This window comes from Caloenas nicobarica, chromosome 1, assembly GCF_036013445.1.
Source record: "Caloenas nicobarica isolate bCalNic1 chromosome 1, bCalNic1.hap1, whole genome shotgun sequence".
NCBI classification, from domain to species: domain Eukaryota; kingdom Metazoa; phylum Chordata; class Aves; order Columbiformes; family Columbidae; genus Caloenas; species Caloenas nicobarica.
In genome coordinates, this window is record NC_088245.1 from 43,742,269 (window position 1) to 43,767,031 (window position 24,763).

A 24,763-nucleotide genomic window follows, 5' to 3' on the forward strand; every position below is an offset into this window, starting at 1 on the left:
GTGGCTGTCCATCCATAGCTCAGTTGGACACGGTCCTCTGCAGCCTGGTCCAGCAGCACCAGCTCTGAGCAGGGGCTGGCCCAGATGACCTCCAGAGGTCCCTTCCAAATGAATTGCCCTGTGCTTCTCTGAACACTGCCTGCCACTCATTACGGCGATCACCCTGAGAAATATTACACTGTACATTTTATTTATTTTTCCTCCAACATATCTAAGTATAAATCTCCATGCAGGAAACACAAGCTTATGTTACAACAACAATGTTATTACACAGCACTGGCAAACAGCACCACGTGCAATCACATTGTATATGGCCATATAGGTTAAGGCTGTTTCTGCTGATCATGGTAAGAAGCAAGAATCTGCAAACCGTTTTCCAGAGAAATGGTTGTCACCACACAGTCACCGCATGAGACCAAACATGTACAGGGGGCACAGGATATAGTAGTAGCTGGGTTGCATCAGATTGCGAGCAGAAAAGTTTTCTCTTTCATCTTTGATGACGATTCCTCTGTCTTTGTAGGGTTTGGTGCCCTGGGGAAGCTGGATCCCCTGAGAATGCTCCCAGCACCCCAGGTGGCATTCATTTTGGTGAAGCTGGGGTTTTCTGTTCGGTCAAGAACCTAAGTAAGGTTTCTAGATTCCCCCTGCAGTCTAAGGTGGGAGAGGCATGTTCAGAAGACAAACCAACCCATTCACCTTAGATGCTTCTCTTAGAACAACATTCATTTGGCTGACTTTAAATTATGATAATATGGAATGAGATGAATCATGACCTAGAGGTGCCCGCTCCTGCCCCTTGGACAGGATGCCTTGTAGACCACGAGCTGAGAGGTGAGCATTGCCATTACAGATATTTAAGGTGGTGGGGACTAGCCTCAGCCCAAGGGTTGCCCAAAAGTAGTTACAGGGCCCACGTGAGGGATGCCTTCTCCTGTGGCCCCTTGAGCAGCCAAGACGGGACAGGAAGAGCTCTGCTTCAGCTAAACAGCTGCTCCTTGGGGTCCCCAAGGCTCAGTGCAGGGAAGGAAACTGAACATCTTTCCCAGGCATTTCTTGGGCTTTGGTGTTCTCCAAAGAGGGATTATGTTCTTCCCAGAGGTGGGTAGGCAGGAGCAGAGAGGAGAAAAATGACTCCCTCAAGGTCACCAGTGGCACAGGGTGCAGGGCTGGGAAGAGAAAGACATTATCATTCTCCTGCTCCAGCCTCTAACAGCTGCCAGCTCATGTTCAAATGATGGAGGCTGCAGACACACTTTTCAGACCTTGGCTTCTGAGATGAGTTCAGCTGCAGGCCAGGTGCTTAGATCCTTGTATCAGCATCTATCTCACAGTCTCTTTCTGAGCTTGCTTTAACACTGCTTTCCTGTCCAGCAGCTTTTAGTTCATCCATGCTCTTGCCACCAGGTAGTCTTTTGGGGCAAGCAGGGAGATATCGAAACCAAGAAACAGAGCAGTGTTTGGTGCCAATGCCAAACGGGAGGTCATAGACCTTGGAAACGAGCTGAGAGTTGTCCGCCTCTCCCTTATGGCTGTGCTTCCATGCCAGGAGTCCCCGCTCCTCCTGTGTTCCTGCAACAGCAAAAATGAGATGATTGTGTTTAAAACAGCGGGTGTTCTGAGCACAGGATGAACTTGTGTGCTTCACACTCACTTCTCTTAATCCCAGCAGACCCAGCGCGACATATAGATCCCATGCACTTAAACCCTTCTAGCCTCAAAGCTCTTCATAAAAAAAAAATCACTGATGAGCTCCTAGACAATACCTGCAACGGCTTCCAGATAAGCAGTCTTCTCCACTGCTTTCCACGGGAATCAGGTGCACCAAGACAGGTTTTCACAAGCCATGGGGCATCCAAGAGCTGTTCAAAGAGGGGATCATACCATGCGAGGAAAGCAAGGCTGGATGTTAACTGCCCAGATACTGCGGAGTGGGGGGATAAGGTTGAGCTAGCTATTCCTAGTCAGTCACAGGCATTTACCCTGGCCAAGGAATTGCCAAGTGCCTGTAATTGTTGCAGCAGCTGAGTCCCTCTGGGGAAAGAGAGTGAGCACACCTGGAAAGTCTGCCCGGAGGAGCTGAAGATCAAGGGCTACAAGAAAATTAATGTGCCAAAGGAGATTGGCTTTCCAAGAAGCCTGAGATGGTAAAAGAATGTGGTTAACAGAGTGTCCTTCCTGCCCTTTTTCTGTAGCAGAGAAGAGGGTTTCCTCTCCTATTCTTATGCCATCCCTCCCCAGGCTTGATGAAAATCGGAGGCTCTTTGCTGTCTGTGAGGGCCAGCTGCAGGTGCTGTGTCCTGTCTTGGGTCACCAGCCTTTCCTGCTGCTTTCCACTGCTGTGGCACCAGTTCAGCCTCATAAGGAGGCATGCATTGGATCCTTCACTTCTTGTAGTTGCCATTCTCTCTCAACCAGCAACATGGCTGGAATTTTCCCTAAAAGACATTTTTTCCTAATAAACCTTTTCCTCAGACTAGGTTGTTCCTGAAAAATTAGTTAGTTTTTGACACGATGCTCTTTTCCAACCAGAGGCCATTTCAGTGATGTCTCCTGTTCCTCTCCCCTTTCCGGGAGTTGAGTCATATGGTGTTTCATGGTTGCTAGCACAACTCTACCCATAGAGCAGTAGTCATGAAGACGAAAAATACTAGGAAACAAACCCTAGGGCAGGCACAAACTAGTAGCTTAATTCATTTCAGTAAATCCTACCTGGAATGGTGTTATCCAGGATAAACCCCAGAAGTCCTCCTACAAACATGCCAGTGGTGAGAAGCACCTGGATCACCTGGTCCAGCTGGATGATTCCTAGCAGAAAAACAAAACTTTGGGTAGTAGTACAGAGAGACGTGTGTTTGACCAGCAACATACCCCATGCAAAGAGGCTGCCAGCTGCATGCTTGTTTAAACAGGATTTATAAATCCCAAAGCAGAGCTTAAGATTTGGCAAGGGAAGGGAGATTGATCTCACTGCCAGTTTCAGACCTACTGTTTTATTCTGTGTAATTATCCACTGACCCAGCTGCCAGTGGGCAGGAGCTGACTCATAAGTACAATAAAAGCCTATTAACAGTGCAGAGCACAGGACTGCCCCAGAAAAAGCCGCCTTCTGCTCCAAACATGTTCTGCACCTCCACGACATAACACCAAGCAGTTCCCTGCAAAAGCACGAGCTTCAGTTCCCAAAGAAATATAGGTATATTTATCATGGGATTTCACCACAAATTAATCAGGTGTGATGTTTCTCTGTAAGGGCTACTTGACATGAGCAAAATAGCCCAGTGACATCTGATAGCATCTGATAGACATCTATACAGAGTGTGATTTGTGGGTCCAGCTCTTTCAAGAGCCCACCCAGCATGCCATATATACTTTAAGAGAGGACACTACAGCCTTTGTGACAAACACATTAGTCACACGAAACACAATTAAGGCATAACTGTTGGAGGACTGGAAATTAAAGTGAACTTGATGGAATTTAGCAGAGGAGTCTGCTCTTGTGTTTTGGAAGCACAATGTTTTATTGTGTACGATCACGTAAGCAAGCCTCATTCATTGAGATCTTTATCGGGATTCAGCCCTGGAGTATTCTCCTACCCAAAACCCCATCCTGGGAATGTGTCTCAAGGAAGAGCTCTGCAATCCTTAGCCTGGCAGAAATCTGTTGAGGCGCAGTCACTGACCAAGAGCAGAGATTTTCACACCAGAGCTGTGCATCAGAGCAAAGGGCAAGAACAGCCCTCCCAGAAAGAAACAGGCGAAAGTCAAAGCGCAGGTTTCAGGCTTTTATGAGGAAAAACTGTATTTTAAAAGATTTATCTGGATCAGCCTTTGCTTCAGTTTTATACTACAGAAAATGCTCCAATGATGTTTCTTACCTGTTTCCAGCAGCGCACTATTTTTGCTCGCCCAGTTGGGAATCGTGAGGCCAGCAAATACAGAAAATCCAAAGATAAAGATGTTTCTGGAGGAGTTCATATCTGTGTACTGCACAGTTAAAATGCATACGTTACATTTGCAATTACCCAAATCTGTGGATTACTGTTGTGTTCATGAGACGTGCTCAGATGTAAACTCTCTCCCTGCACACAGGAGTGGACCTGCACAGCAACCCTGGAGCTGCTGGGGCGTTGATGATCCTGCTGCCCAAGGCCAGCAAGTCCTGCCCAGCCAGGGAGCCCTCTGTGATGTAGCCCCTCTGGGTACGTGCCCTCACCTTCACCCGAGGAACTGCCAATGCATGCAAATGTTTGCATTTGCTGCAGTGCGATTTTGTGTGGCCTGGTAAGAATCACAGAATCATAGATCAGTTTGGGTTGGAAGGGACCTTCAAAGGTCATCTAGTCCAACCCCCCTGCAATGAGCAGGGACATCTTCAACCAGATCAGGTTGCTCAGAGCCCCGTCCAGCCTGGCCTGGGATGCCTCCAGGGATGGAGCATCTACCACCTCTCTGGGCAACCTGTTCCACTGTTTTACCACACTCATTGTAAAAAATTTCTTCCTCATGTCTATCCTGAATCTCCCCTCCTTTAGTTTAAAACCATGACCCCTTGTCCTACCATGATAGGCCCTGCTAGAAGGTTTGTCCCAGCTTTCTTATAGGCCCCTTCTAAGTACTGAAATGCCACAATAATGTTTCCCTGGAGCCTTCTCCAGGCTGAACAACCCCAGCTCTCTCAGCCTGTCCTCATAGGAGAGGTGTTCCAGCCCTCTGATCATCTTGGTGGCCTCCTCTGGACCTTCTCCAACATAACCTGACTTGAAACCAAAGTCCCCTTCCCTAGGGATGAAATGGTGCTCACACAGCTGTTACCTGCAAATTGGAGACTCCCACTGCCGTGATAACTCCAAACATGACCAGGAACATGCCTCCGATCACGGGGGCGGGTATGCTGGCAAGTATCGCCCCGACTTTCCCAAAGACGCCGCTCAGGAGCATGGCGCAGGCCCCGGCAATGATCACCATTCGACTCCCTACCTGGGGCAAGAGGAAGAGGAGGCAGTCACACATGGACCGGTGCAGAGAGGGGAAGGACGGCAGGCTTCAGCACCCATCTGCAAGGCAGTGGTTCTCCCTCTGGACAAAGCACTCAATGGCACATTCAGTCGCAGGTTCAGATGCAGCCACCGGTGAGCTGGGATGCTCACACTCCATCAGCATTTACACACTAGTAAATATTTATCATGAAAGGCACCCTCAGAGCAATCATGGATCTGCACCTATTTACTTGATGTTATCCTCTTTCTTACTGTTGTCAGGACTTTAACAGTTTGCTGTTAAACAAAAAGTTTATTATTAAATGAGGACCACAGTAATCCCCACAGACAACTTTGCTCTCCCTCCAGCCTAGAAATGTCTTGGCAGACCCACAGGCTGGCACTGCAGCCATACAGTCAATTCCCTGGACAATCCTTCCACCAGGGTTTGGATTGCCATCTAAAACCAGTTTTCAACTAGGTGTCCTACACCGATTCCTCCATTCCCTGGAGACCAAGATTTGGGAGAACAGAGCTGACCAAGCTGGCTGCTTCCATCCCGAGCTCTGGGATCTGATACATCCTTTCCGTGGTCAACAAATGGCTAATAAGAAGTGGGGAAGTCTCTTGATCTGCCCCTATCTCTCATCACCCATCTAGCTTCAGTAAAGCCATTTTCTTCTCATTTTTTTTCCCTAGGAAGAGGGAGGGTGGCCTTTTCTTGGTTGGGCACTATAACAAAGACAGGATGAAGCGCCAAGCCATGCCTTTCATTCAGATCTGTACAAGCATGTTAATAGGAAAGAAAAAGAGTATCTGGCAAACAAAGGGATGAGAGAGACGTTTACAGACTATTGAAACTAAAAAGAAAAGCAGCAATATTTACTAGACTTCAAATTCAAGATATGACTTGTCACACCAAAACTTGGACAGCTTAAAAAATCATGCTAAGATTTACAATGTTTGTGTCTTAGGCAGAGGAACTCTGTAATCCATTGCAAACATTTTATAATTCCATTAAATATTTTAATCCTTCCCATTAAATATCTGAAGAATGTCTTATTTACAGGAAGGGCTTTTTGTGAAAGCTCTCCACAAAAACATTCGCAGTAACTAGTAGTGTCTCTTTTTAAGTATTTTCTTAAACATGTCCCTTTAAAATATTTTAAGTCTTACTTGATTGTGAAAGATAAATGAAAAAGATTCAGTGGGGAGTTTCAAAATAAAATCATGCATTGCCTTCAGGTGGGCTTTTTATATTCCTTTGCTTAAAACCTCAGGACATCATTACCATGAAACTGTAATTTAATAAAAGCCAACAGATCTGTTTGTTCCAGGATTAGAATGAAGCTTCAGATTCTTAATTTGCCAAAATGTCCAATTACCCAGTACATGGAGCTGGCCTTGAAGGCAAATTAACTAATCCACTGATACCACAACAGTGAGCATATGCTGCTAAAGCCTCTAGTTTTGAGTTTGTTTCAGTTATGTCAGGAAAACAAGAAAATCAGGTCTCTTTTTTAAGGTCAAAGAAACTGCATGGTTTCCTGATATGCATATGGTGACTTTGAGGTCTTTACCTCTCCTTAAAATCCTCCTCTTCTTTTCTTGGAAAGGAGAGCTTAGTTCTGGCATGCTGAGCTTGATCAAGCAGCTTAAACAGAGATGCCTGGTGCCATTTAAGATGTTGCATCTTGACAGCTTCCAGCAGCTTCTCCTGTGCCTTATCTGACAGCCCTTGTGGATATCTGAGATCTCCAAAGATGTTTCAGGTGGTGCTGGACACCTCTGTTTAAGTAGAGGAAACAAGTCCCTTGCATTTCCATTTCTTATGTACATCCCCATCTATTCCAGCCAGAATCTTTACACTGATTTAAGTCTGACTGAAATGAGACTGTATTTTCTGCTCTTTTAAGAGTGAACAAGGGGAGCAGAGGTGGGATCTAAGGGAAACAGCTCTCCTGAGTCAGCAAGGATGCCATGTTCACCTGAAGGACTTTGCACACATGGGGAGAACATGTCCTGTGATCTGATAATTATGAGTCTGGCCACTTCTGCATTATGCTACATCCCATACACACAATGCATACAGCAAACTAAATGTCAGGAAAAAATAAGCTCAGGTATATGGTCAATATGCACAGATTTCATAGTGACAATTTACATGTGTCGACAGGCTAAACTGGTCTCCATGCAGACATCCAGACAGCCCTTGCTGCTGGAAGCAGCCACCTCGGTCAGACACTAATGCTTTAGTCTGTGAAATATGGTTATTGTGAGTGAGGTTTATAAAATCCAGTGAAACAAGCAGTATTACGGAGTGGGAGCCGTAAGTCAAATTCCACATTTGTTTACTGACTCACAGCTCTGCTGACATGACATTGCTTATTTGACAATGATTTAAAAATGTTTTCCAGTTGGCTGCTGGATGTACCTGTCTCCTGGTTGGAAAGCTTAGTGAAAATCTCAGATCTGGTTGTCAAGCTTATATCTGGAAATTTCTTTCCCTTATAAGAGCAATAAGATACTCAAGGGATTCACAAAACTTTATAGAGAAGTAAAAACATAAAACTTTCCCATCACATTTTATAATCCCAAATAAATAGTCTAACTTTCACATGATTGCCATTCTTGGGTTATAAAACTTGTGGAATTTGAAGTTCTGTTAAATATTTTCTTTTTTCTTCCCCTCCCCTCCCCTCCCCTTCTCTCCTCTCCATAAATATATTTAGGAAGACAGAGAAACAGAGAGACAGACAGACAGAGAATCTTTGATAAAGTCAGTCCTCAGGAAGTTTCCAGGTTAGCTCAGATGTAACATACTCTCTTTAGCCTCACCTAAGCCAGGTGCTGTGAGTAACCACAATCTGCACTCATCCCACGTGCAGACCATAAGCAATGGAAGAGAGGGACTGACCACCTCCGTTCGGTGCTGCTGAGGCGGTCACCAGTGTGCCAGGGCACATTTTTCCAGCGTGCCTTGCAGGAGATGGGCTAATATCACATCCCAGGTCCAGCACACGCCCATGTGAACCACATCTTTATAAATACACCCCTGGGGGAACCTCCAGGAGGATCAGGGCACTGCAGCCACCCCGTTGCAGCAAGGCTCACCTTGGTGATGCCCAGGGCCCCCACGTTCTCGCTGTATGACGTGGTGCCATTCCCGGTCCCCCAGGCCCCGGCCAGGAGGCAGCCGATGCCTTCCACCCCGATCCCGCGGCTGATGGCGTGCTTTGGCGGCGGTGGGGCCCCAGCCAGGCGGGCGCAGGCATAGTAATCTCCCACGGACTCCAGCATGGAGGAGATCACCCCGGCTAAGATGCCAAATATCCCGGCCAGACTGATGGTCGGCACTCCCCACTGGCCTGCAAGTAAAAAACTCAGTTCAGGTTGGTGGGGGCACATTTGCCCTGAAATGTATTGCGGGGCAGGGACGAGAGCAAGGATGCTTGTGGGTGTTTGCCCAATTTTTGGCATTTCGCCTCCCCCTGCTAGCCGTAAGCAGAGGTGCTAGCCAGAGCAAGGAGCAGCACGGTGGGATGGGAAAGGGGGGGCAGTGGTACCTGGGTAAGGCAGCCGAAACCAGGGAGCCTGGGACAAAACGTCCCCACGGGTGTCTGTCCGGGCCAGGTGGCCGTAGGCAGTGGGGTCCGCAGGGAGGATGTCAGTCACTGTCAGCACGTAGCAGAGCAGCCAGCTCAGGGACAGCCCCAGCAGCACCTGCCCAACACATGCACCAGTGAGGTCCAGTTAGGGCATGGCCAAATCTCTGGCATGGTTGTGGGGGACAAGGTGTTTCCCTGCCTCACCCTTTCCCCTGCACATGGGATGGAGGCAGAGGGATGACGGGGGTCCTGGTGGCCCTTTCTCCCTCCTTTCCTTCCCAAATGCAGGACCATGGAGACCTTCTCCCTCTCTGTGCAAGACCTCCTCACTGTGCAAGCTGGGCTGAGAAGCGCTACCTCAACCGGACACGAGTGGAAAGACCCCAGGTATCCCGGGGTGGGTGAGGTCAGTCCCTCCACCATGACCACTGGGTCTCCGGGGATCCCAACATACCGGGAAGATCTGGAAGAGGTAGACCGGGGAGACGTGGCAACTCTTGCCTCTCTGGTAAGACGGCAGTGGCACAGGGACATCTTTCAGGTACTGAGAGAACAGAACTATGAAAGCACTAGTCCTAGGAGAAGGGAAAACCAGACCATGAGAAAAAGTGGGTGCTGAGTTGCCCACTTGTCCTCACATTAACTGAAGACCTGCTGCCCAAGGACCCAGGATTCCAGAGAACCCCCAAAACCAGGCTCTCAGCACCAGAGGGTGGCTCCCCACTCCACCAAGCCTAGGGTCGAACAAGCACTACCAACAGCGCTGCTGCATTTGCAAATTTTTTTTTTCCACACTTTTGTTTCAAAACCAACCCCCTAGATGGTACATCACAGAGTATGACACAGTTGCCAGAGCTTAAAAATGACACTTGAATAAAAGAAAAATGTGAAAGGTGTGCAAGGTCCAGGCAGACTACGTAGGAAACTGTTCCTGAACCTCTGTGTGATTCAGATATACTGGAAATATAGGATGTATTGGTTTCATGACTTCAGGTTTACCTATGCTACGCTGCAAGTGGCAAAAAGCTCCTACATGGCACAGAGAAAAGAAAGAGGATTTGATTTGGTTGTGCAAGTCCCTGCTTTAAAAGAAAAAAATGTGGTCGGACTGTGGGGCTGCAGGTAGCGCCCATACAGCCCTCCCTGTCAGCCAAGACAGGGAGATCATGGCCTTCTGGTCTGTGAGGGCTCCTCAGTGGAGGGGTCTTCCAAGGCTCATGCGTGCCCCTGGCAGCACCCAGGGCTCATTCTGGTGGAAGCAACAAAGAGGCGCAGCTCCTCTCCCATTGCTTGTGTAGGACACATCTCCTGCAATGGCAGCACAGCTGGGTGCGCTCACAGCAAGCCCTGTCTTCCCCCCGTGTGTCCTCCTCCCTAGAATGGGCAACCAGATGAAGCTGGAGGCTGTGATATGTGGTGAGAGGGAAGGGACTGGACACTCCAACTCAACTGCTGAGCTGGTAGAAGACCTTGGGTATTTTCCTCTTACGTTAAACAGGCCTCTGAAGGGCTCCTCCTTTTTTTTCTAACAAATCTGAATTGTATACATTGAGTGAATTGATCCCAATAAGATTTGGTGAGAAATCGATTGCACCAGCTGAGGTGCAGTGACAGTGCACGGAAAACTGGTATTTTTCCATGCATGAAAGGGTGGTGAGCTATAGGTGCAATATTCATGGGCAGGCAGAATACCAGCAGTGCAAAGGAAACATTAACCTCACCTCTCTGCAAAGACACGTCACAACATACGACCAAAGGTTATCTATCAGTCATGATTCAAAGCACTGAATGACTGGAGGCAGAAAGTCTGAGGAGGAACTGGTTTCCATTTTTGTTTTCTAAAGCTAGAGAGCCCAGACAGACTGTGTCAGTGCATAGCTTGTGCATTTGCATTAACAAAGGGGCTCAGCAGCCTCATGAATCACTGCAGAGCCCTCATCTATCCCAGGTAGGTGTCACTGCTTATTATTCAGGTTGCCTGACATATTCCATTAACAAATGCTATTTTCAGCTGCTTGTAATTCTGCCTAACTTTACCCATTCAGGATGAAAATTTCCATGGAAAATGTCGGCTTCAGGCCAAATATTTCTCGAAAAATATATCCCAAACCTATTTCAAAGAGTGATGTTCAGGAAATAAACATAGTATATAGTCTGCATTGAGAAGGTCATTTTGCCATGAGCAGTAGCAGGGTCTGCTTATGACCTGGAGCAGAGATGATAGAGATTTAGTAGAACTTGTTCTTTGGGGTGAAGGATATTGATATTTCTCACAAAAATCTGCTCAACTATGACCAGTCTGTAACAATGATCATTCATGCCAGGTCCCAAGAAGCCAGCAGAAACATCTCAGGCTGTAGCATTTGCAGCTTATAAGGACTGTGAGCTTTCTGAATCTGTCCAGACCTTGCCCAGCGATGACCTGTGTATGCACCATCACCAGGGAGAAAGCGAGCAGCACCAGACCAGTTTCTTGAGGCAACAGCGGGTATCACCCATCATGGGAGCTCTGGGATGTGATGGGGCTGGACAGCAAGCCTGAGACCATGCAGCTCTTGCCTTCTGCCTTCTCCATCCCCCCTTTCCCTGATGGCACCCAGGGAGCATGGAGGAGGCAGCAAAAGAGGACACAAATTCAGACAGCTCAAAGCACAATGATCAGGTTGGGGCTAAGGTGTCTGAGTCATGAAAGAAAGGTCTGGGATTAGCACGGGTAGAGGACAGTACAGAAATGAAAAGGACAGAAAGGGTGACTGGGGCTGAGAACAGGGACATGGGCTGGGATCCCGTTAATGGGGCAGCACAGTTGGGCAAAGAGGTCAAGCAAAGGACTGAGACTAGAAGCCACTAACTGGAGAAAGGAGGCAGAAAACTTGTGATAGTCCAGACAAGTATATACATTTTGAAGGGAATATTCAGACTGGCTAAGCAAAGGGGTTCGGACAAATTATCAGAGCTGGAGAAAAGGACAACAAGCCAGAGATGCGGCAGGAGAAACAATTGTGAAAGGAAAGGCAGGGTTTGTGGTCATATGGAGTGCTGGTGGAAGAAACCAGTTAAATGAGGAACTGGAGGTGGAGAAGAGAGGTGGCTTTTGGGGCCTGGGAAGGCAGGTGCAGGGAGAAGAAGAGAACCCGAGAGAGGTGGACCAGAGCACGTCCCCACAACAGCACGCTGCCTTCCTGGGGCTGCAGTCAAGCCTGGCCCTGAGTCTCCAAAGGCAGCTCTGAAAGCACTAGCAAACTGACGGGACCCCACAGAGAGGATGACAACCTACTCCTGCTGCGTGCTGTCCCAAGCTGAGGTCTGCATTAGGGAGCTGAAGGTGCCAAAACTGCAGGGGAACCACGCAGTGGCATTTCTACTTTTTGAATTAGTTTCTGAAATACTGAGGAAATCCTGCCACAAACACATTCATACACTCATGCATAAGGGCACGCACACAAATATCCCTGAAACGGCTCTCAGTGCTGCAAAACCACATGTGCAAACATTTCCAGAGCTCCCCAGGCCCTTTGTGGAGAAAACAATTCCTCTTCATCATGTGAAAACAATACATAAAGTACCAGCTATTTTAACTCAAAGAACACCTAACTGTAAGTGTTTGTCATTTTAGGAATTTTTTTTAACTTGAATAATGAGTGTGTAAGATAATGTGCATAGACTATCCCCAGGAACCACACATGAGAAAGACTTGTTTCTCTACTGATTTATGAACTTTGGATTTTCTCAAAAATCAGATTTTTTTTAACATGTTTTTGGGTTTTGCTTTGTTGCTGAGGGCTCTAACCTCCTGGGGGAGGGGAATTATGCCACACTACTGTCTTCCACAAGACCGCCGCATGTTAGAGCTCAACAAATAAATCTCCAACCCAGGAGAACCCTGCTACAGACCGCAACACTTGAATTCATATTAGAGATAGGCAGTTTCTGTATTCTCAGCTTTCCCACAGGGAAGTAAGACTTACTTACATGAATGCTATGCCCCAGTGCTGCCCAGCCTCGTCCCCAGCCGAGTCAAAGAGAGGTAGCGCAACCAAGGTGATGGTGGGTGCAATTGTCAGGGGGCCGATGAATCTCATCAGAAATCCAAGCAGGCCAGAAAATCCAATGAATATTTGAAAGCAGGAAGCTACAATGATAGCTCCTTGCACCTGGAAAAATGTAGGAAGAGAGCAGAGGTTGGAGGGAGCTCCAGTTGTTGAGCTTTTCCTTAATAAGTCAGTGCAAAACCAGCGTGAGAGCCAAGCTCAGCCTCCAGTGACAGACCAGCACAGAGGCTTCCCGCTGACCACAGCAAAGCCTGGCTGAGCACATGTGGAGAAGGACCACCAGAGCACCAACACACCATCTCCCTCCTTGGGTGATGAATTTAGTCTTCACCAGGGCTAATTTTGTTCCAACGACTCCCTCCTCCCTGTCCTCTTGGGCCACCCAGGAATGCACCAACTTCCCTGCACCCTCCCTTCCTGCTCCCCCTAAATGCAGGGGAAAAGCTCTTGCCCTGAAAATGGGAGCAAGACCATGGTCTTCATTCATCCCCAATATGGGAATGGCTTGGGGCACTTCAGCACGCTGATGGGGCAGATGGGTCATTACAGCTTCTGGTTTTTATATGGTTTCCCTCTGGGGACACATTTATCACCCTGAACTTTGCTGTATTTGAAAATCACTGCTAAGTAGCCAGCAATTACATGCTGAAATGCCGTTCACTGCCCACATCAGCTCCAGGCAGGGGACTCAGGGGTGAGGCTGCTCTCTGTCTTTGCAGATTTGGTGATAAACCCGGGCTGGGTCCTCTGCATTGCTCAGCACCTTCCCGGTGGGCCTGGGATGAAGCACCCAGCCTGAAAGCAGAAGGCAGCAGTGCCCTTGCAATAGATTTATGTGTACTAGTAGGGAGCACAGCCTGTGCTGCACAAGCAAATCCTTTGTGAGCTCATGCTTCCCAAGCGCTTTGCAAGGCACTCCAGTATATGTATTGACAGAAGCAAATTTAGCCACTTACTCTGATAAGGCGATAGATGTAGGACAAGACAGTGAAATCCCTGAGCTTTTCTCCTCTCTTTTGACTACTTAAGAATGCACTTTTCCTTAATATTTACAGTCCTTGCATTTCTTTACACTAGGTTTCCTGTGCTTAGACAGGGTCCCTTCCTTCCCTCCCTTCTTTCCTCAAAGCTAACCATGCTTCATGGAGAAGGGATCTGGCTGGACCAGTGCAGACTTTGCAGGGACCATAAATCACCCAAGGACCACACATCCCCTGTTCAGCAGCAAAGAACCTGCTTTTCTGCCAGAGACTAGATGCTTAGGAAGCTGCAACAGGGTGAGGGCAAAGGTCCATTGGGAATGGTGGGTTCTCCAGCACCGATGGCCCTGCCATGGTCAGGTGCTTTTCTAGAAGCAAACAGCCCTGATACAGAGCAGGTAGCACCAAAAGTGTAATATACCTCTCGCATCCGCGTCTGCCAGACTTCAATGAACTCTGGTGAAGAGGCATTCACCAGGCTGGCATTCTGCGTCCAGGCAGGGCATTTCCACTTGGGGAGAGACAGCATCGCCAGGGTGGGGGTCAGGAACGCAAAAGTCCCTCCTTGAATAATAGGCAACCTGGAAGGAGAGCAGAGGAAAAAGATAAGTGAGAATGCTAGAAACACAGCTCTATAGGAGTGAGAGAAAGGAAAGTGAAATAAATTTAAAATTCAGTCTGCCCATGGCCTTTGGCAGTATCTTTTGAAATGTTCTGGCAGGTCTCCCTCACTGACCGCAGGTCAGAATTGCTGCCCATTGCACTCAAGAGCTATGACCTGGGGGGAAGAGCTCAGGTTCAAATATAGGCAATGGAGAGGCTTGTGGATGCTGGATTCAAACTCTGCTACTCCATGTTAAGGAAGAAGTAGACTTCCTAAGGTGTGATGAGACCACAGAGCTGGACATAGTAAAACAACAACCAAAGGGAAAAGCTGGAGGAGGGGAGACCAAGGAAGAAACATAGCAAGACTCTGAAGAAAAGCTCAGCATTGACCTAGGCCCAATTCTTGCCCATATCCAGTTTTTTGCTCTGTCTCCTTCAGCTGCCTCCGTTTTCTTCACAACCTGCTTATGAGCTCAAGGACATGCACTGGCTACTCCCCACGTCACAACCGTCCTCATACTGAGGTCAATGGAAAATGTGACTTGGCTTTTAGTGCAGTTGTTTGAAGCTAATGACTCTGCCTTGTTTCCACTGACACTGGAAAGGAGACCTGTGTGTACAGGTCTGAGCGCGCTGGCTGGGTGAGACCTTGTCTCTCTCCCCACGCTGTGTGTCTCCTGGCTTAGAGACATCGCTCTGGAGACCCCTCAAGCTAGCAAGGAGCTCGCACCTCCAGAAACGCTCAGCGCTGGCTTCGTAACGAGCTTTGTGCAGTGGAACTGGTTCTCCTGTGAGCTACACCAGCCTCTTCTCCTTACACCCATGGAGAAAGTGAGACAGAGACCTAAAAGTGGCTCTTCGAAGCCCTATGGGCATTAAGTTCCCATTGCAGTGCGAGTTGTTTTGGCCATTCCTCCAACATGCTTGAAAAACCCAAAGCTGCCCAAGGGTGCAGGCTGGCACAGCAGCTCTGAACAAGCCAAGGGAAACCTCTGAGGTGCCCAGGCTTCCTGTGTTGAGAAAGCACCCCTGCGAGCATCCCCCAAAGCAACCTCTTCTTGTGTCAGGAGCTGTCATGGGCCTGCTCAGAAAAGCAGCAGGGCAGCGAGCCAGGTCAGTGCTTCCGCAGGACATGGATTTCCCTGAAACAGGGGCATTTCCACCATCCTCTGGGAAGCACAGGAAAATAAAGAGACGGCATAGCTGTAGTAGCACCATATCTCCATCACCTAAAACAAATATTTATACCACTGCAACTACTCATGCCATGCGTAATCAAAGCACTCTCGAAGCTTTGCCAGTAAGTTATATTTGAATATCAGTCATCCGTGGAGTCACTCATTTATGGCTTTCAGCCAAATATCTTGCAGCCTTCAAAGGATTTTGCTGGGCAAAGCAGAAAACAAACAAAAAGAAACAGAGAAGGCCCAGTGCCACTACTGTTCAATTAACAATAGATTTATAGCTCCTGCTTTTTGGCCCTCAAGCTGTTTCACAGCCGGTGCTGGCATAAGTGGGCTCAGGGCAAACTGGAGTGCGGAGGTGATGCATACAGGGCATGCTGAGCTCTTTCCAAGAAAAGCAGCAGGTTTAAACAAGGAGAAGTTATACTCTGATCATCACTACATGATGTTCAAGCAGCTGCTAAGGGGGGCTCACCATAATGGCAAGCGACCTGTGTCTCCCCTCAGGAGCCTCTTGGATAGTCTGTCTGGTGACCGTCTGGGACCTGTCATTGCTTTTTCATGCTGGGTAACATAACTGAGTTGCAGGTTGCAGTGGGCTGGGCTTTTCCCTTGGCTACTGCTTCTGGAGGGCTGCTTCTGAATCACACTCACTCTTGGTGGGAACCTTCCTATCTCTATGGCCTGTTCCCATCCATTTGTTCATGTGCCAATATCATATTTTAGCTGAAATGGTTTCTCTCTGCTTGATACCTCCCATTTCTCTCCCAGACTAGTTGCAGCCATGCCCCTGTAGCTGCTGCTTTGCCAGGCTAACCAGGCCAGCCTCTGTGAGACAAATGGTCTCTTTTCCTCGTGCCACATTAACAGATTGTCTCCACTCCTCCTCTGAATTAGTCTTTCTTAAATACGGACACTGGGAACTGTGCAGAGCACTTAGCTGAGGGCTCCCCAGGGCCTTGGAGAGTGGCATGGATGTTTTCCAGGAAAAAGCATCCCCTCCAACTCATTATTTACCATTTTTCTGGCTGTCTTTTGGGGACTCGTGGTTATCAACTACTACAGCATTTGAGGAAACAGTACAAGGAGAAAAAAAATAATCTGCTTCCAACTGTCTCATCAGGCTTGGTTTGCCTACGGCTACACCTCGGGCTGAGTCCCACCTTTCTGGCAGGAATGTCCTTACGCATTAACGCTGGGGCCAGCAACGAGGCAATTACGTCCTCAGCACAGAAAAAGCCATTCAAGCTTATCCTACAGGAACAACTCCTCACAGCTTAATTTGATCTGTTGTTCCTCATTTAGCTGTTCAGCCATGGGAGAGGCTCCCTGCTACTCTTTTGTCCTCAGCTAACAGTGAGGAGGGAACATCAGGGCTCTTGGGTATTCATCAAGGCGTTTGGGGGGTGCCTGGGAGGGCTCCAGCCTGAATCGCACCAGCAGCCACAGTCGTGCACCCCAGCCTGAATTTAACCAAACTGAGAAGAACCAGATTCTCTTTTTTTTTTTTTTTTTTTTTTTGTGGCCAGTGTGTCCCCCTTCCTCTACTAATCCTGTAGCAATGTAGGAAAAGGGGAGCACGTTTCAGGGAGACATTTGCCTACAGCTGCTTCTAAAGACAGAGGGAGATGGAAAAGTTGTACTGGGAGAAGAAACAGGATGAGTAAAAACATTCTGTGGAGCTGGTAGTTGACAGTGATTTGATGGTAGAAGACTTTTAAGCAGGTCATTCAGATTTGGAAGCCAAAGAATGTGTGATTTTATCCTTTGAAGTAAGAAACACAGGTTCCCACCATATTGGAGGGGAAAAAAAAGCCTGTGGAAAGAGAGGCAGCCCAGAGTTATGACAAGGGAAATAAAAGAAATTGTGCAAGGCCAACAAAGATAGAGGATCTTTGTGGCAAGAGAGAGTGCTTGTAGTCATGTCTCTTATTAAACACTTCATTTTCTGGGTAGTGAATGGCAACTCGATGCTCATCTCCTCACCACTGGATTCAACAGCTCAGCCAGCAAAGAGCATTTACCTTCAGATTGTGCCACGAATGCCTGAGCATGGGGAGTGGTACTGCTTAATGGGGTAAGCTGCAGAGCTCCTCCCTGAGTCCCTAAGGGGTGGCAGATGGGTTCCAATTTCTCCCAGTTATCCCCTGCCCCAGAGCTTCATACAGGCTCTGTGGTCCCTTGATCCTGGGCCCAGATCAGAAGGGCCCTGCCTCAGCTGGGAGGATCCCTGGGATAAGGAGCAAGCAGATACTGCTTACCCCATGTTCAAATGGTTTATTACTTTGTAGGACAGACTTCTTATAAGCCCAGACAAAAGTGCATCAAGTACCAGGAGATGCAGAAGTCAGAACAGTGAGGTAGCCTTGCAAAGCTATCACATACAGCGATTTTAGGTTGCTTTGGCATGTGCCGTCATTGCCCAAGGATAGCAAATGACCCTCACTGATAGGTAAACTCTACAGCAGACTGGTGGCCGGTCACATAGTAATTGCATCTACAAACTTTGTCACATGTCCCATTTCTTGCATTTCGCCTACCTGACTCCAAAGAGGACTTGCAGCAGGGTACAAATCCCTGAGACAAAGAAGATGGTGCTGATCAGGTGGCTCTGGGTGAGGAGGTCATGCTGGAGGCAAAGCTCTTTGGAGAGGATCAGCGGGATGGCTACGAGACCTCCCATGGCTGTCAGGAAATGCTAGGAGCCACAGAGAAAGACTAGGTGAAGGAGGACACAGAACCAGCTGTATATTATTCCCATGTTGTTGAGGAAAATCTAAATGTAACTCACAGATTTGTGTTTGGATGATACTAGTATTACCCATTCAATTTTGTGGCAACTTTAATGCTGTTAGGAGCTGTTCCAAAGCACCTACAAGAACTGCAATGCATACCCATAAACTCCTTCTGCTTTCCATGCCCAAAGACCTTTTGCAGTGCTCTGGACTCCCCAGATCAATCAGAAGCAGCCAGTTTATCCCCAGCACTTGCAGCTGCCAAGGCTGCTCTTCCAGGAAGGTGAGGACATCCCAAGGTAAGGGGAGAGAGCAATCAGGCAAAGTGAATGCAAATGTTTCAGTCCATCTCATTTGCATCACAAAGGATAATATAAAAAAATGGCAAATTGAAGCTACCCATTCTTTGCTATCATTAGTTTTCTCATACAGTGTAATTATGGATAACCATAAAAATTGGATAAATCAGGCATTGCATTTTTCTGAAGAGTCACTACAATGACCTTCGCTTAACTACTAAATGTGAAAATATTTTTTCAAACTTATTTTTGCTTCAAATATTAACCTTAATTGTGGCGAGCAATGGGCAAGGCAAGGTTGTTTCAGTCAGTTTCACTTCCCAGTTCTCACCTCAGAGCACAGGACAGCAGTAATGGAACCGGTGGCACTCAGAAACTCACTGTGCTCATTAGAAGCATGTTTGATTAAAATTATGATGCAGATGTGTTCAGAAAACCTTGTCTTAATACACTCCGCATTTAAGATGACTGTCTAAGGAAACAGAGTACAAAATGTCCACCAGGCTCCAAGCACAGCCCATCATTACCTTCATCACTCTGAGGTCTCCCTTCCCTGATGCCACATATCCAGCGTGGCACTGGTGGCACTGGGTCATTTAACACGCCTTGGCATGGACACCAGCCAAAGCAGCATGGGCCCTCCTGCTTAGCTTTTATTGCTGTGGGAAGGCAAAAGTTCAGAAGCCCTTAGACGTTTGGCTATCTTCAGCCAAGGTATCTGACCTGTTCTTATTAATTATGTGGTGCCAGCCCCAGGGCTCTTCCTTCCCATTTTCCCTTCAAGGGGCGCAGTGTAGCTGTGGGCACAAGGATGACAGTCGGTGCTCAGGAGCTGATCGGAACGACCTGAGTTTACAGAGGTCCGGCCCACAGTTCCATTCATGCCTACTGAAGGTGAAGCAGCCCCAAATTCAGGTTTCACCCCCATCAATCAGCTAAACAGCCATGAAACTTCCACCCATCCCCAGCCTCCACCTGCTCCCCTGTCACACCTGAATGCCCAGCAGGATGCACAGGTACCAGGGGGGCACGTCCGTCACGGTGTAGGCAAGCTTGCTGCTGCCGTGGCCCATGCCCCCACCTTCCTTGGGGCCCTGGGCAGCACGGTCCACCGAGGAGAAGTGGTGGCTCCCATCTTCACCCTGGCAAACAGGAGAGACCCTTCATTAGCCACAGCCCAGCTCTGCAGGCAGCCAGCAGCCACCTCTCTTGCAGCTGCGCTCCACGTTTTGCAGGAACACCTCGCATGTGGCTTTCAGCAAGGGCAGGATAAAAAAAGAAGAGCAAGCATGGAAATTGAAATGGAGGTTAAAACACCTATGGAAATTTTTTATATGCATGTGTGTGTCTAGACCAGAAGAAACATTTGAAGGTGTCTCAGCCTCAAAGGGACATCTGGAAAAAGTGCATTAGTATCATTAATGTCTAGCTAAGGATGGAGAAACTGTGACTAGAAGCAAGAAAGAGTGTACAGTGGGTTAACTGGTGAAAACTGCACTGATCCCTGGTCTCTGTCCTTCCTGGCTGTCCCACCCAAAAAGCGCTCTTGATAAAATATGCTATAACAACTTGGCCGCTACTAATTACAGACTAGAAGCATGTTTTATATTTCATTTTCTTAAATCTTCTCTTTCCAGCCTCCTTACACTCACCCTTACAAACGTTCCACCTCAATAAATGCACTTGCCCTTTGTCTTATGAGAAAACCTCGCTCCTAGGGAGGAACTGGGTGAAACACAGGGACACCAGTGGATAAGGAGTCCTGGCATCCATATCAAAGGAGCCAAGTCAAAGCAGGGGTATCGGGGTGCTGCCCCAGCTCCCCTTGCCTGCTGTGGGGACTGGCACCCCGAGGGATGACCCAGGGTGAGGGCAGCACTGGGGACCAGGAGACAGCCTGGGGATCTGAGGGCTTAGGGAAGTGACAGGGTCTGAAATAGCTCCCCAGGAAGGCTGGGATCTCCTTCCAGGAAGACAGAAGCCTCAGGGCTCCCCAGGGAGCTGTACATCTTGCAGAGGTTATTTATACAAAGATGCATTTTGCCAAGGAAAGCAAAATATTACTTTGCTTCAGTTGCCACAGTTTTTAAGCTAAGTTGTCCCTTCCTTCTTCCATACCACCCTAACCTCTGACTACATATGTGCGCACACACACACATATGCACACAGCCCCCCACCCCGCGCGCACACATCCCTACGCACGCACACACATGTGGTAGAGGGAGGCTGCCTGGGAAGCCACAACATCCCAAACCATTTCTTTCATCGGCCCTTCTCCAGCCACTGAGTCCTCGGCACGCTGGCAGCAGGGAGCTTTTCTGGGCTGGGATGCCCTGGTCCCTCAGGCAGGGACAGAAACCTGCTGTCAGGAGATGATCAACCAGTTTGTCAGCACCAAATGATGATTTTTTTTTAAAAATTATTCTCCATATCCTGCTGAAACCTGAAGACTCTGAATGCCCAGCAAAGAGAGGTTGCTGCAGTAACACTCCCAGCCTACCTACTGATGGAGGCAAACAGCTAGTGCTTCAGTCAGGGAACAGCGATGTAAAATTAATGTTACATTCAGCTGTAAATTTTGCAGGTGTGGCAGATGAATCCTGAAGGACTTAATAATTTGCCTGAAACATGCAGGTTTCCATTCTCACAGCTGAGCCTCCAAAGTCCCATTTTAGGTCTCACTGTTGAAAATGTGCTATGTAATACCTTTTAAACACAGTATATTTATCCAGCCTAGGCAGGCTGGGAGCATTACAGATACTTCAAAATAGATAGGTGAAAGCAGAGTTAATTCAAACTGAACTCAGGCATGAACTTCAAGAGCAAAAGGTATTCCCGAATAATTCCCTGTGGAGACATTTTCATTTCAGAACAGGACAGCCTGAGCCTTGGATTAACAAATGTACAGCAAGGTATTTAGGACTGCTCATGCACGGAGTTATTTGGGGACAGCTACTCCTGAATAACACCATGGGTAGATGAATCCTAAGACAGGAGAACAGCAGTAAGCTTCTTTCCTTGTATTGCAACTTTTCCTGCGTATATTCCAGCGAGGCAAAGCCTGTGCCAGTAACAGCCCCGCATGATCATCACATGAATGCCTGATCCTCCCCAGGAGCTGGAGGGGAGTGAGCAGGGTTCAGCGGGAGAAGGATGGAGTGGAGATAACAGGATGACAAGTACTAGAGTCAGTGGGCTCAAAATGAAACACAGGAGGTCCTGTCTCAACATCAGGAAACAATTTTTCACTGTGAGGGTGACCAAGTACAGAATGGGTTGCCCAGGGAGGTTGTGGAGTCTCTGTTCTTAGAGATATTAAAAATCTGTCTAGATACAGTCCTGGGCAACTGGCTCTAGGTGGCCCTGCTTGAGCAGGGGGGTTGGACAAGTTGACCTCCCTTCCAACCTCAGCCAGTCTGTGATGCTGAGATTCAGGCAGGAGGACAAGGCAGAAGCAGTCCAGAGTGGGAGCGAGGAACCACTGCTGGTGGTTCTCAGCGCAGCTGCTCCCACAAACCCAGGGGGCCAGGACTCCCTCCGTGTGCCTCAGTCTCCAGACAAAGAATCAGAGGCCTCAAAAGCATCTTCAATAAGCGCATCAGGAAGGTGGTCAGAAAATGAGCTGCTTAAACCACAGGTAAAAAAGACCTCTGTCTTCTACCTTCTTTGGGGTGATTCAAACCAGAAGTCACAAGCCTTATGGCAGAACAGGTAGAAATGGAGACCATACACAACAGCCAAAGAAAACCTCTGCATTGCTCAGAACATCTCCCTAGGGCTCTGCCAGCACCCCCACTGCTCTCAGCGAGCTCACCAAGTTACCTGGGAAATGGGAGACCTGGACACCAGGAGGTTAAATGCCACCTCCAGGGCCCCCAGGCAGGTGGTCTGTACTGTGGTACAAAGACCCCACGCTCACACCTGCTGTCAAGAACATAAGTGGCTCTTTTGGTTTCTAATGGAGGTGACCCTGTGCCCTAGGCTGTTGCTCTGTGTCCCACCCCTGAACTGACACATCATTTACAGCTTTTACCACCCTGCTGTAACCCTACAGGGTGCCCTCCCCTGCTGACACCCAAGTCCCTTTTTCTCCCACCTCTCCGCCAGTTCACCCTGCTAGAAATAGATCCACAAGACAAAGAAACACACTCTTCACTCGGCTAAATTTCTACTGTAATTTTACTAATTAATACATCAAATGCTTTACCCAGGGAGATAGACAGAAGGAACTGCAAGCCTGTTTGCCTTTCAGTGCAGATACACTTGTGCTGCCATTCATCTACGCTATCATTTTAGAAATAATGGGGGGAAAAAAGAAGAGAAAGGGTGCCAGCGAGTAGAAAGGACACTGAGTCTGCAGCAGCAGCAGGCTATAGCGAGGGAACCATTCCTCGGATTCCTGTTGATAAAGGAGCCGAGGCAGATGTTTGCCACACACCAGCATCCTCGCAGCCAGTCCGAGCCCCCTGGCTTTCCCTTTCTCCTCCTTCCGCAGGGCTCACACCCATTTATGCAAGAATTACCCTTCAGAGACTCACCACAAAGCTGGGGTTATCTAACCCATTGAGCTCTTTGTCTGAGGAGAGGGTCATGTCTTCCACTTGCCTTCACCGACTGCCTTGAAAAAGAAAGTAGGAAGAGGAAGGAAAGGCTCACAAATAGCCACTTCTCCCGCTTCAACACAACCCTAAAAAAACAGGGTGAGAAGACGCAAAAGCTGGTATTTGGGAGACAACCAGCACTCAGTCCTGGCTATTCATGTGAGCCGTATCACAGCAGCATTTCCTTTCCCTTGGCTTATATAAGGGACTCCTTTTCTCCAGCTGATTAGAGGATCGGCATCAAACCAAACTGGAAGGCAGCCCTTCCCTAGGCTGAGTGAATCAGTAACTGATGGCAGAAGAATCTTCCTCTGTAGGTAAGAGTGTGAAAGGGTATCAGAGAGGCAAGACATTTCCCTGTTTTCCTGGCACAGCCTTGAAACCCGTTGCTTCATTATTGATTCAACAGCAACTTGCGTTTTCCGTGTGGGTTGGGCCTGTTTGAAGAGCTTTCTGCCGAAATTTAGAAAATTCAGCTCCTAGATGTTTTCACTTTTTCCTCATGTAGACTGCTGTGTACTTTGGCTTAGGTACAAATGTCATCATCTTATATGATAATCCTATTACAACATGAAAAGAATGAGGATTTTACTGGGAACCTATTTAAGGCGGCAACCAATAATCAAGCCATCAGAACATGACACCAGGGAGGCATAAAAGACATAAGATTCAAAAAGGACTACTTCAGGCCATCTGATTACCTCGATTCAGCTAAGCATCCTAGCTGAATGGTGATTATCAGATGGCACAAAGCACAGTTACCTCTCTCTTAATAAGTAGCAAACAGTGTTGATGCTCTAACAAGCTGCTCTAGCCACCCCACCCTAGCCCTCCTCATATTAAATATCCATTTAATTTAACGGCTTCCTGAGGCAGTGAACTTCCCAGATGAGCTGCAAAGAGTTCCTGTGGAGACATGCTATCACCTACACACAGTGATCACCCATTGGGAACACCTCCTGGTTTCCAGGCAGGAAGCAGCATTAGAGACATAAACTCTGGTCCCTATTTCTCCTATAGAACTTTGGTATTCTCAGACCTTCTCTTCAGACCAGAATGGCATTACAGGGTGAGACAACCTCATCCTAAACACCATCAGTGAAGCTATGAGCTGCCAGACAGCCAAATCTTAAGGTATCAAAATTACCAGGTGTTCAGAGATTTGCAAGATCTCCTCTCTGAACAGCCATTACATATGGATCTCCCAATATTTTTACTGCAGGGGCTGCATTTCCAGCCCCACTGATCTTGGCATGAGGCTACTTTTTTCTGCAAGCTCTAAATGAGAACTCTTTCCCTCGTCAAAATACACCAGACACTTTCACCCTTGACTCTACTGATTCCCCCCACAGAGGGAGCAGCACAAAACTGTCCCATTTTACAGACTTGCTCATCTCTTGTTATCCAGTGCACTGTGTGGTTATGATTCAGTGCATATCTTACTGCTTCATCGTATATATTGACAATGTCCATTAAGCAAAACCAGTGAGGATGCAATACCAGTGAGGATGCAACGTTGCAAGTCTCTAAGAAAAGGAGCACTGGATTTTTCCATTTGTGTTTTGAAGGTACATTCCTGCTTGCATTTCTCAGTGGATACAGCACAGACCTCCAAAAAGCCATCTAAGTCTGTCTGTTCTGATATCCTATATTGACCCTACTTCACTCCACGAATAAGCCACTCTCTGTGCCTCACAGTCTGTCTCATTGTGAATTTTT

The 24,763-nt window shown here is 47.8% G+C and overlaps 1 protein-coding gene across 1 annotated transcript; it reads right to left on the reverse strand.

Moving 5' to 3' along the window:
* Positions 1–1,303: 1,303 nt before the first annotated feature.
* Positions 1,304–23,035, reverse strand: LOC135999123 (solute carrier family 23 member 1-like). Its single transcript, XM_065652612.1, has 12 exons — positions 22,982–23,035; positions 19,436–19,585; positions 17,950–18,107; positions 14,041–14,200; positions 12,560–12,741; positions 9,042–9,162; positions 8,546–8,702; positions 8,094–8,347; positions 4,816–4,980; positions 3,879–3,987; positions 2,713–2,808; positions 1,304–1,572 (listed from the first exon to the last, which is right to left on the reverse strand). The coding sequence occupies exons 1-12, from the start codon at positions 23,033–23,035 to the stop codon at positions 1,304–1,306; spliced, it is 1,875 nt and encodes a 624-aa protein (XP_065508684.1).
* Between the last annotated feature and the right edge of the window lie 1,728 nt (positions 23,036–24,763).

Bases quoted from the DNA above. Each gene is read 5' to 3' on its own strand.
- LOC135999123 (XM_065652612.1), bottom strand. From the start codon at position 23,035: ATGACCCTCTCCTCAGACAAAGAGCTCAATGGGTTAGATAACCCCAGC. The intron at 9,163-12,559 runs GTAAGTAAGTCT...CCCTTCTCCTAG, and splicing joins CACTGGGGCATAGCATTCAT to GACTAGTGCTTTCATAGTTC. The intron at 8,703-9,041 runs GTATGTTGGGAT...TGTGTTGGGCAG, and splicing joins ACCTCTTCCAGATCTTCCCG to GTGCTGCTGGGGCTGTCCCT.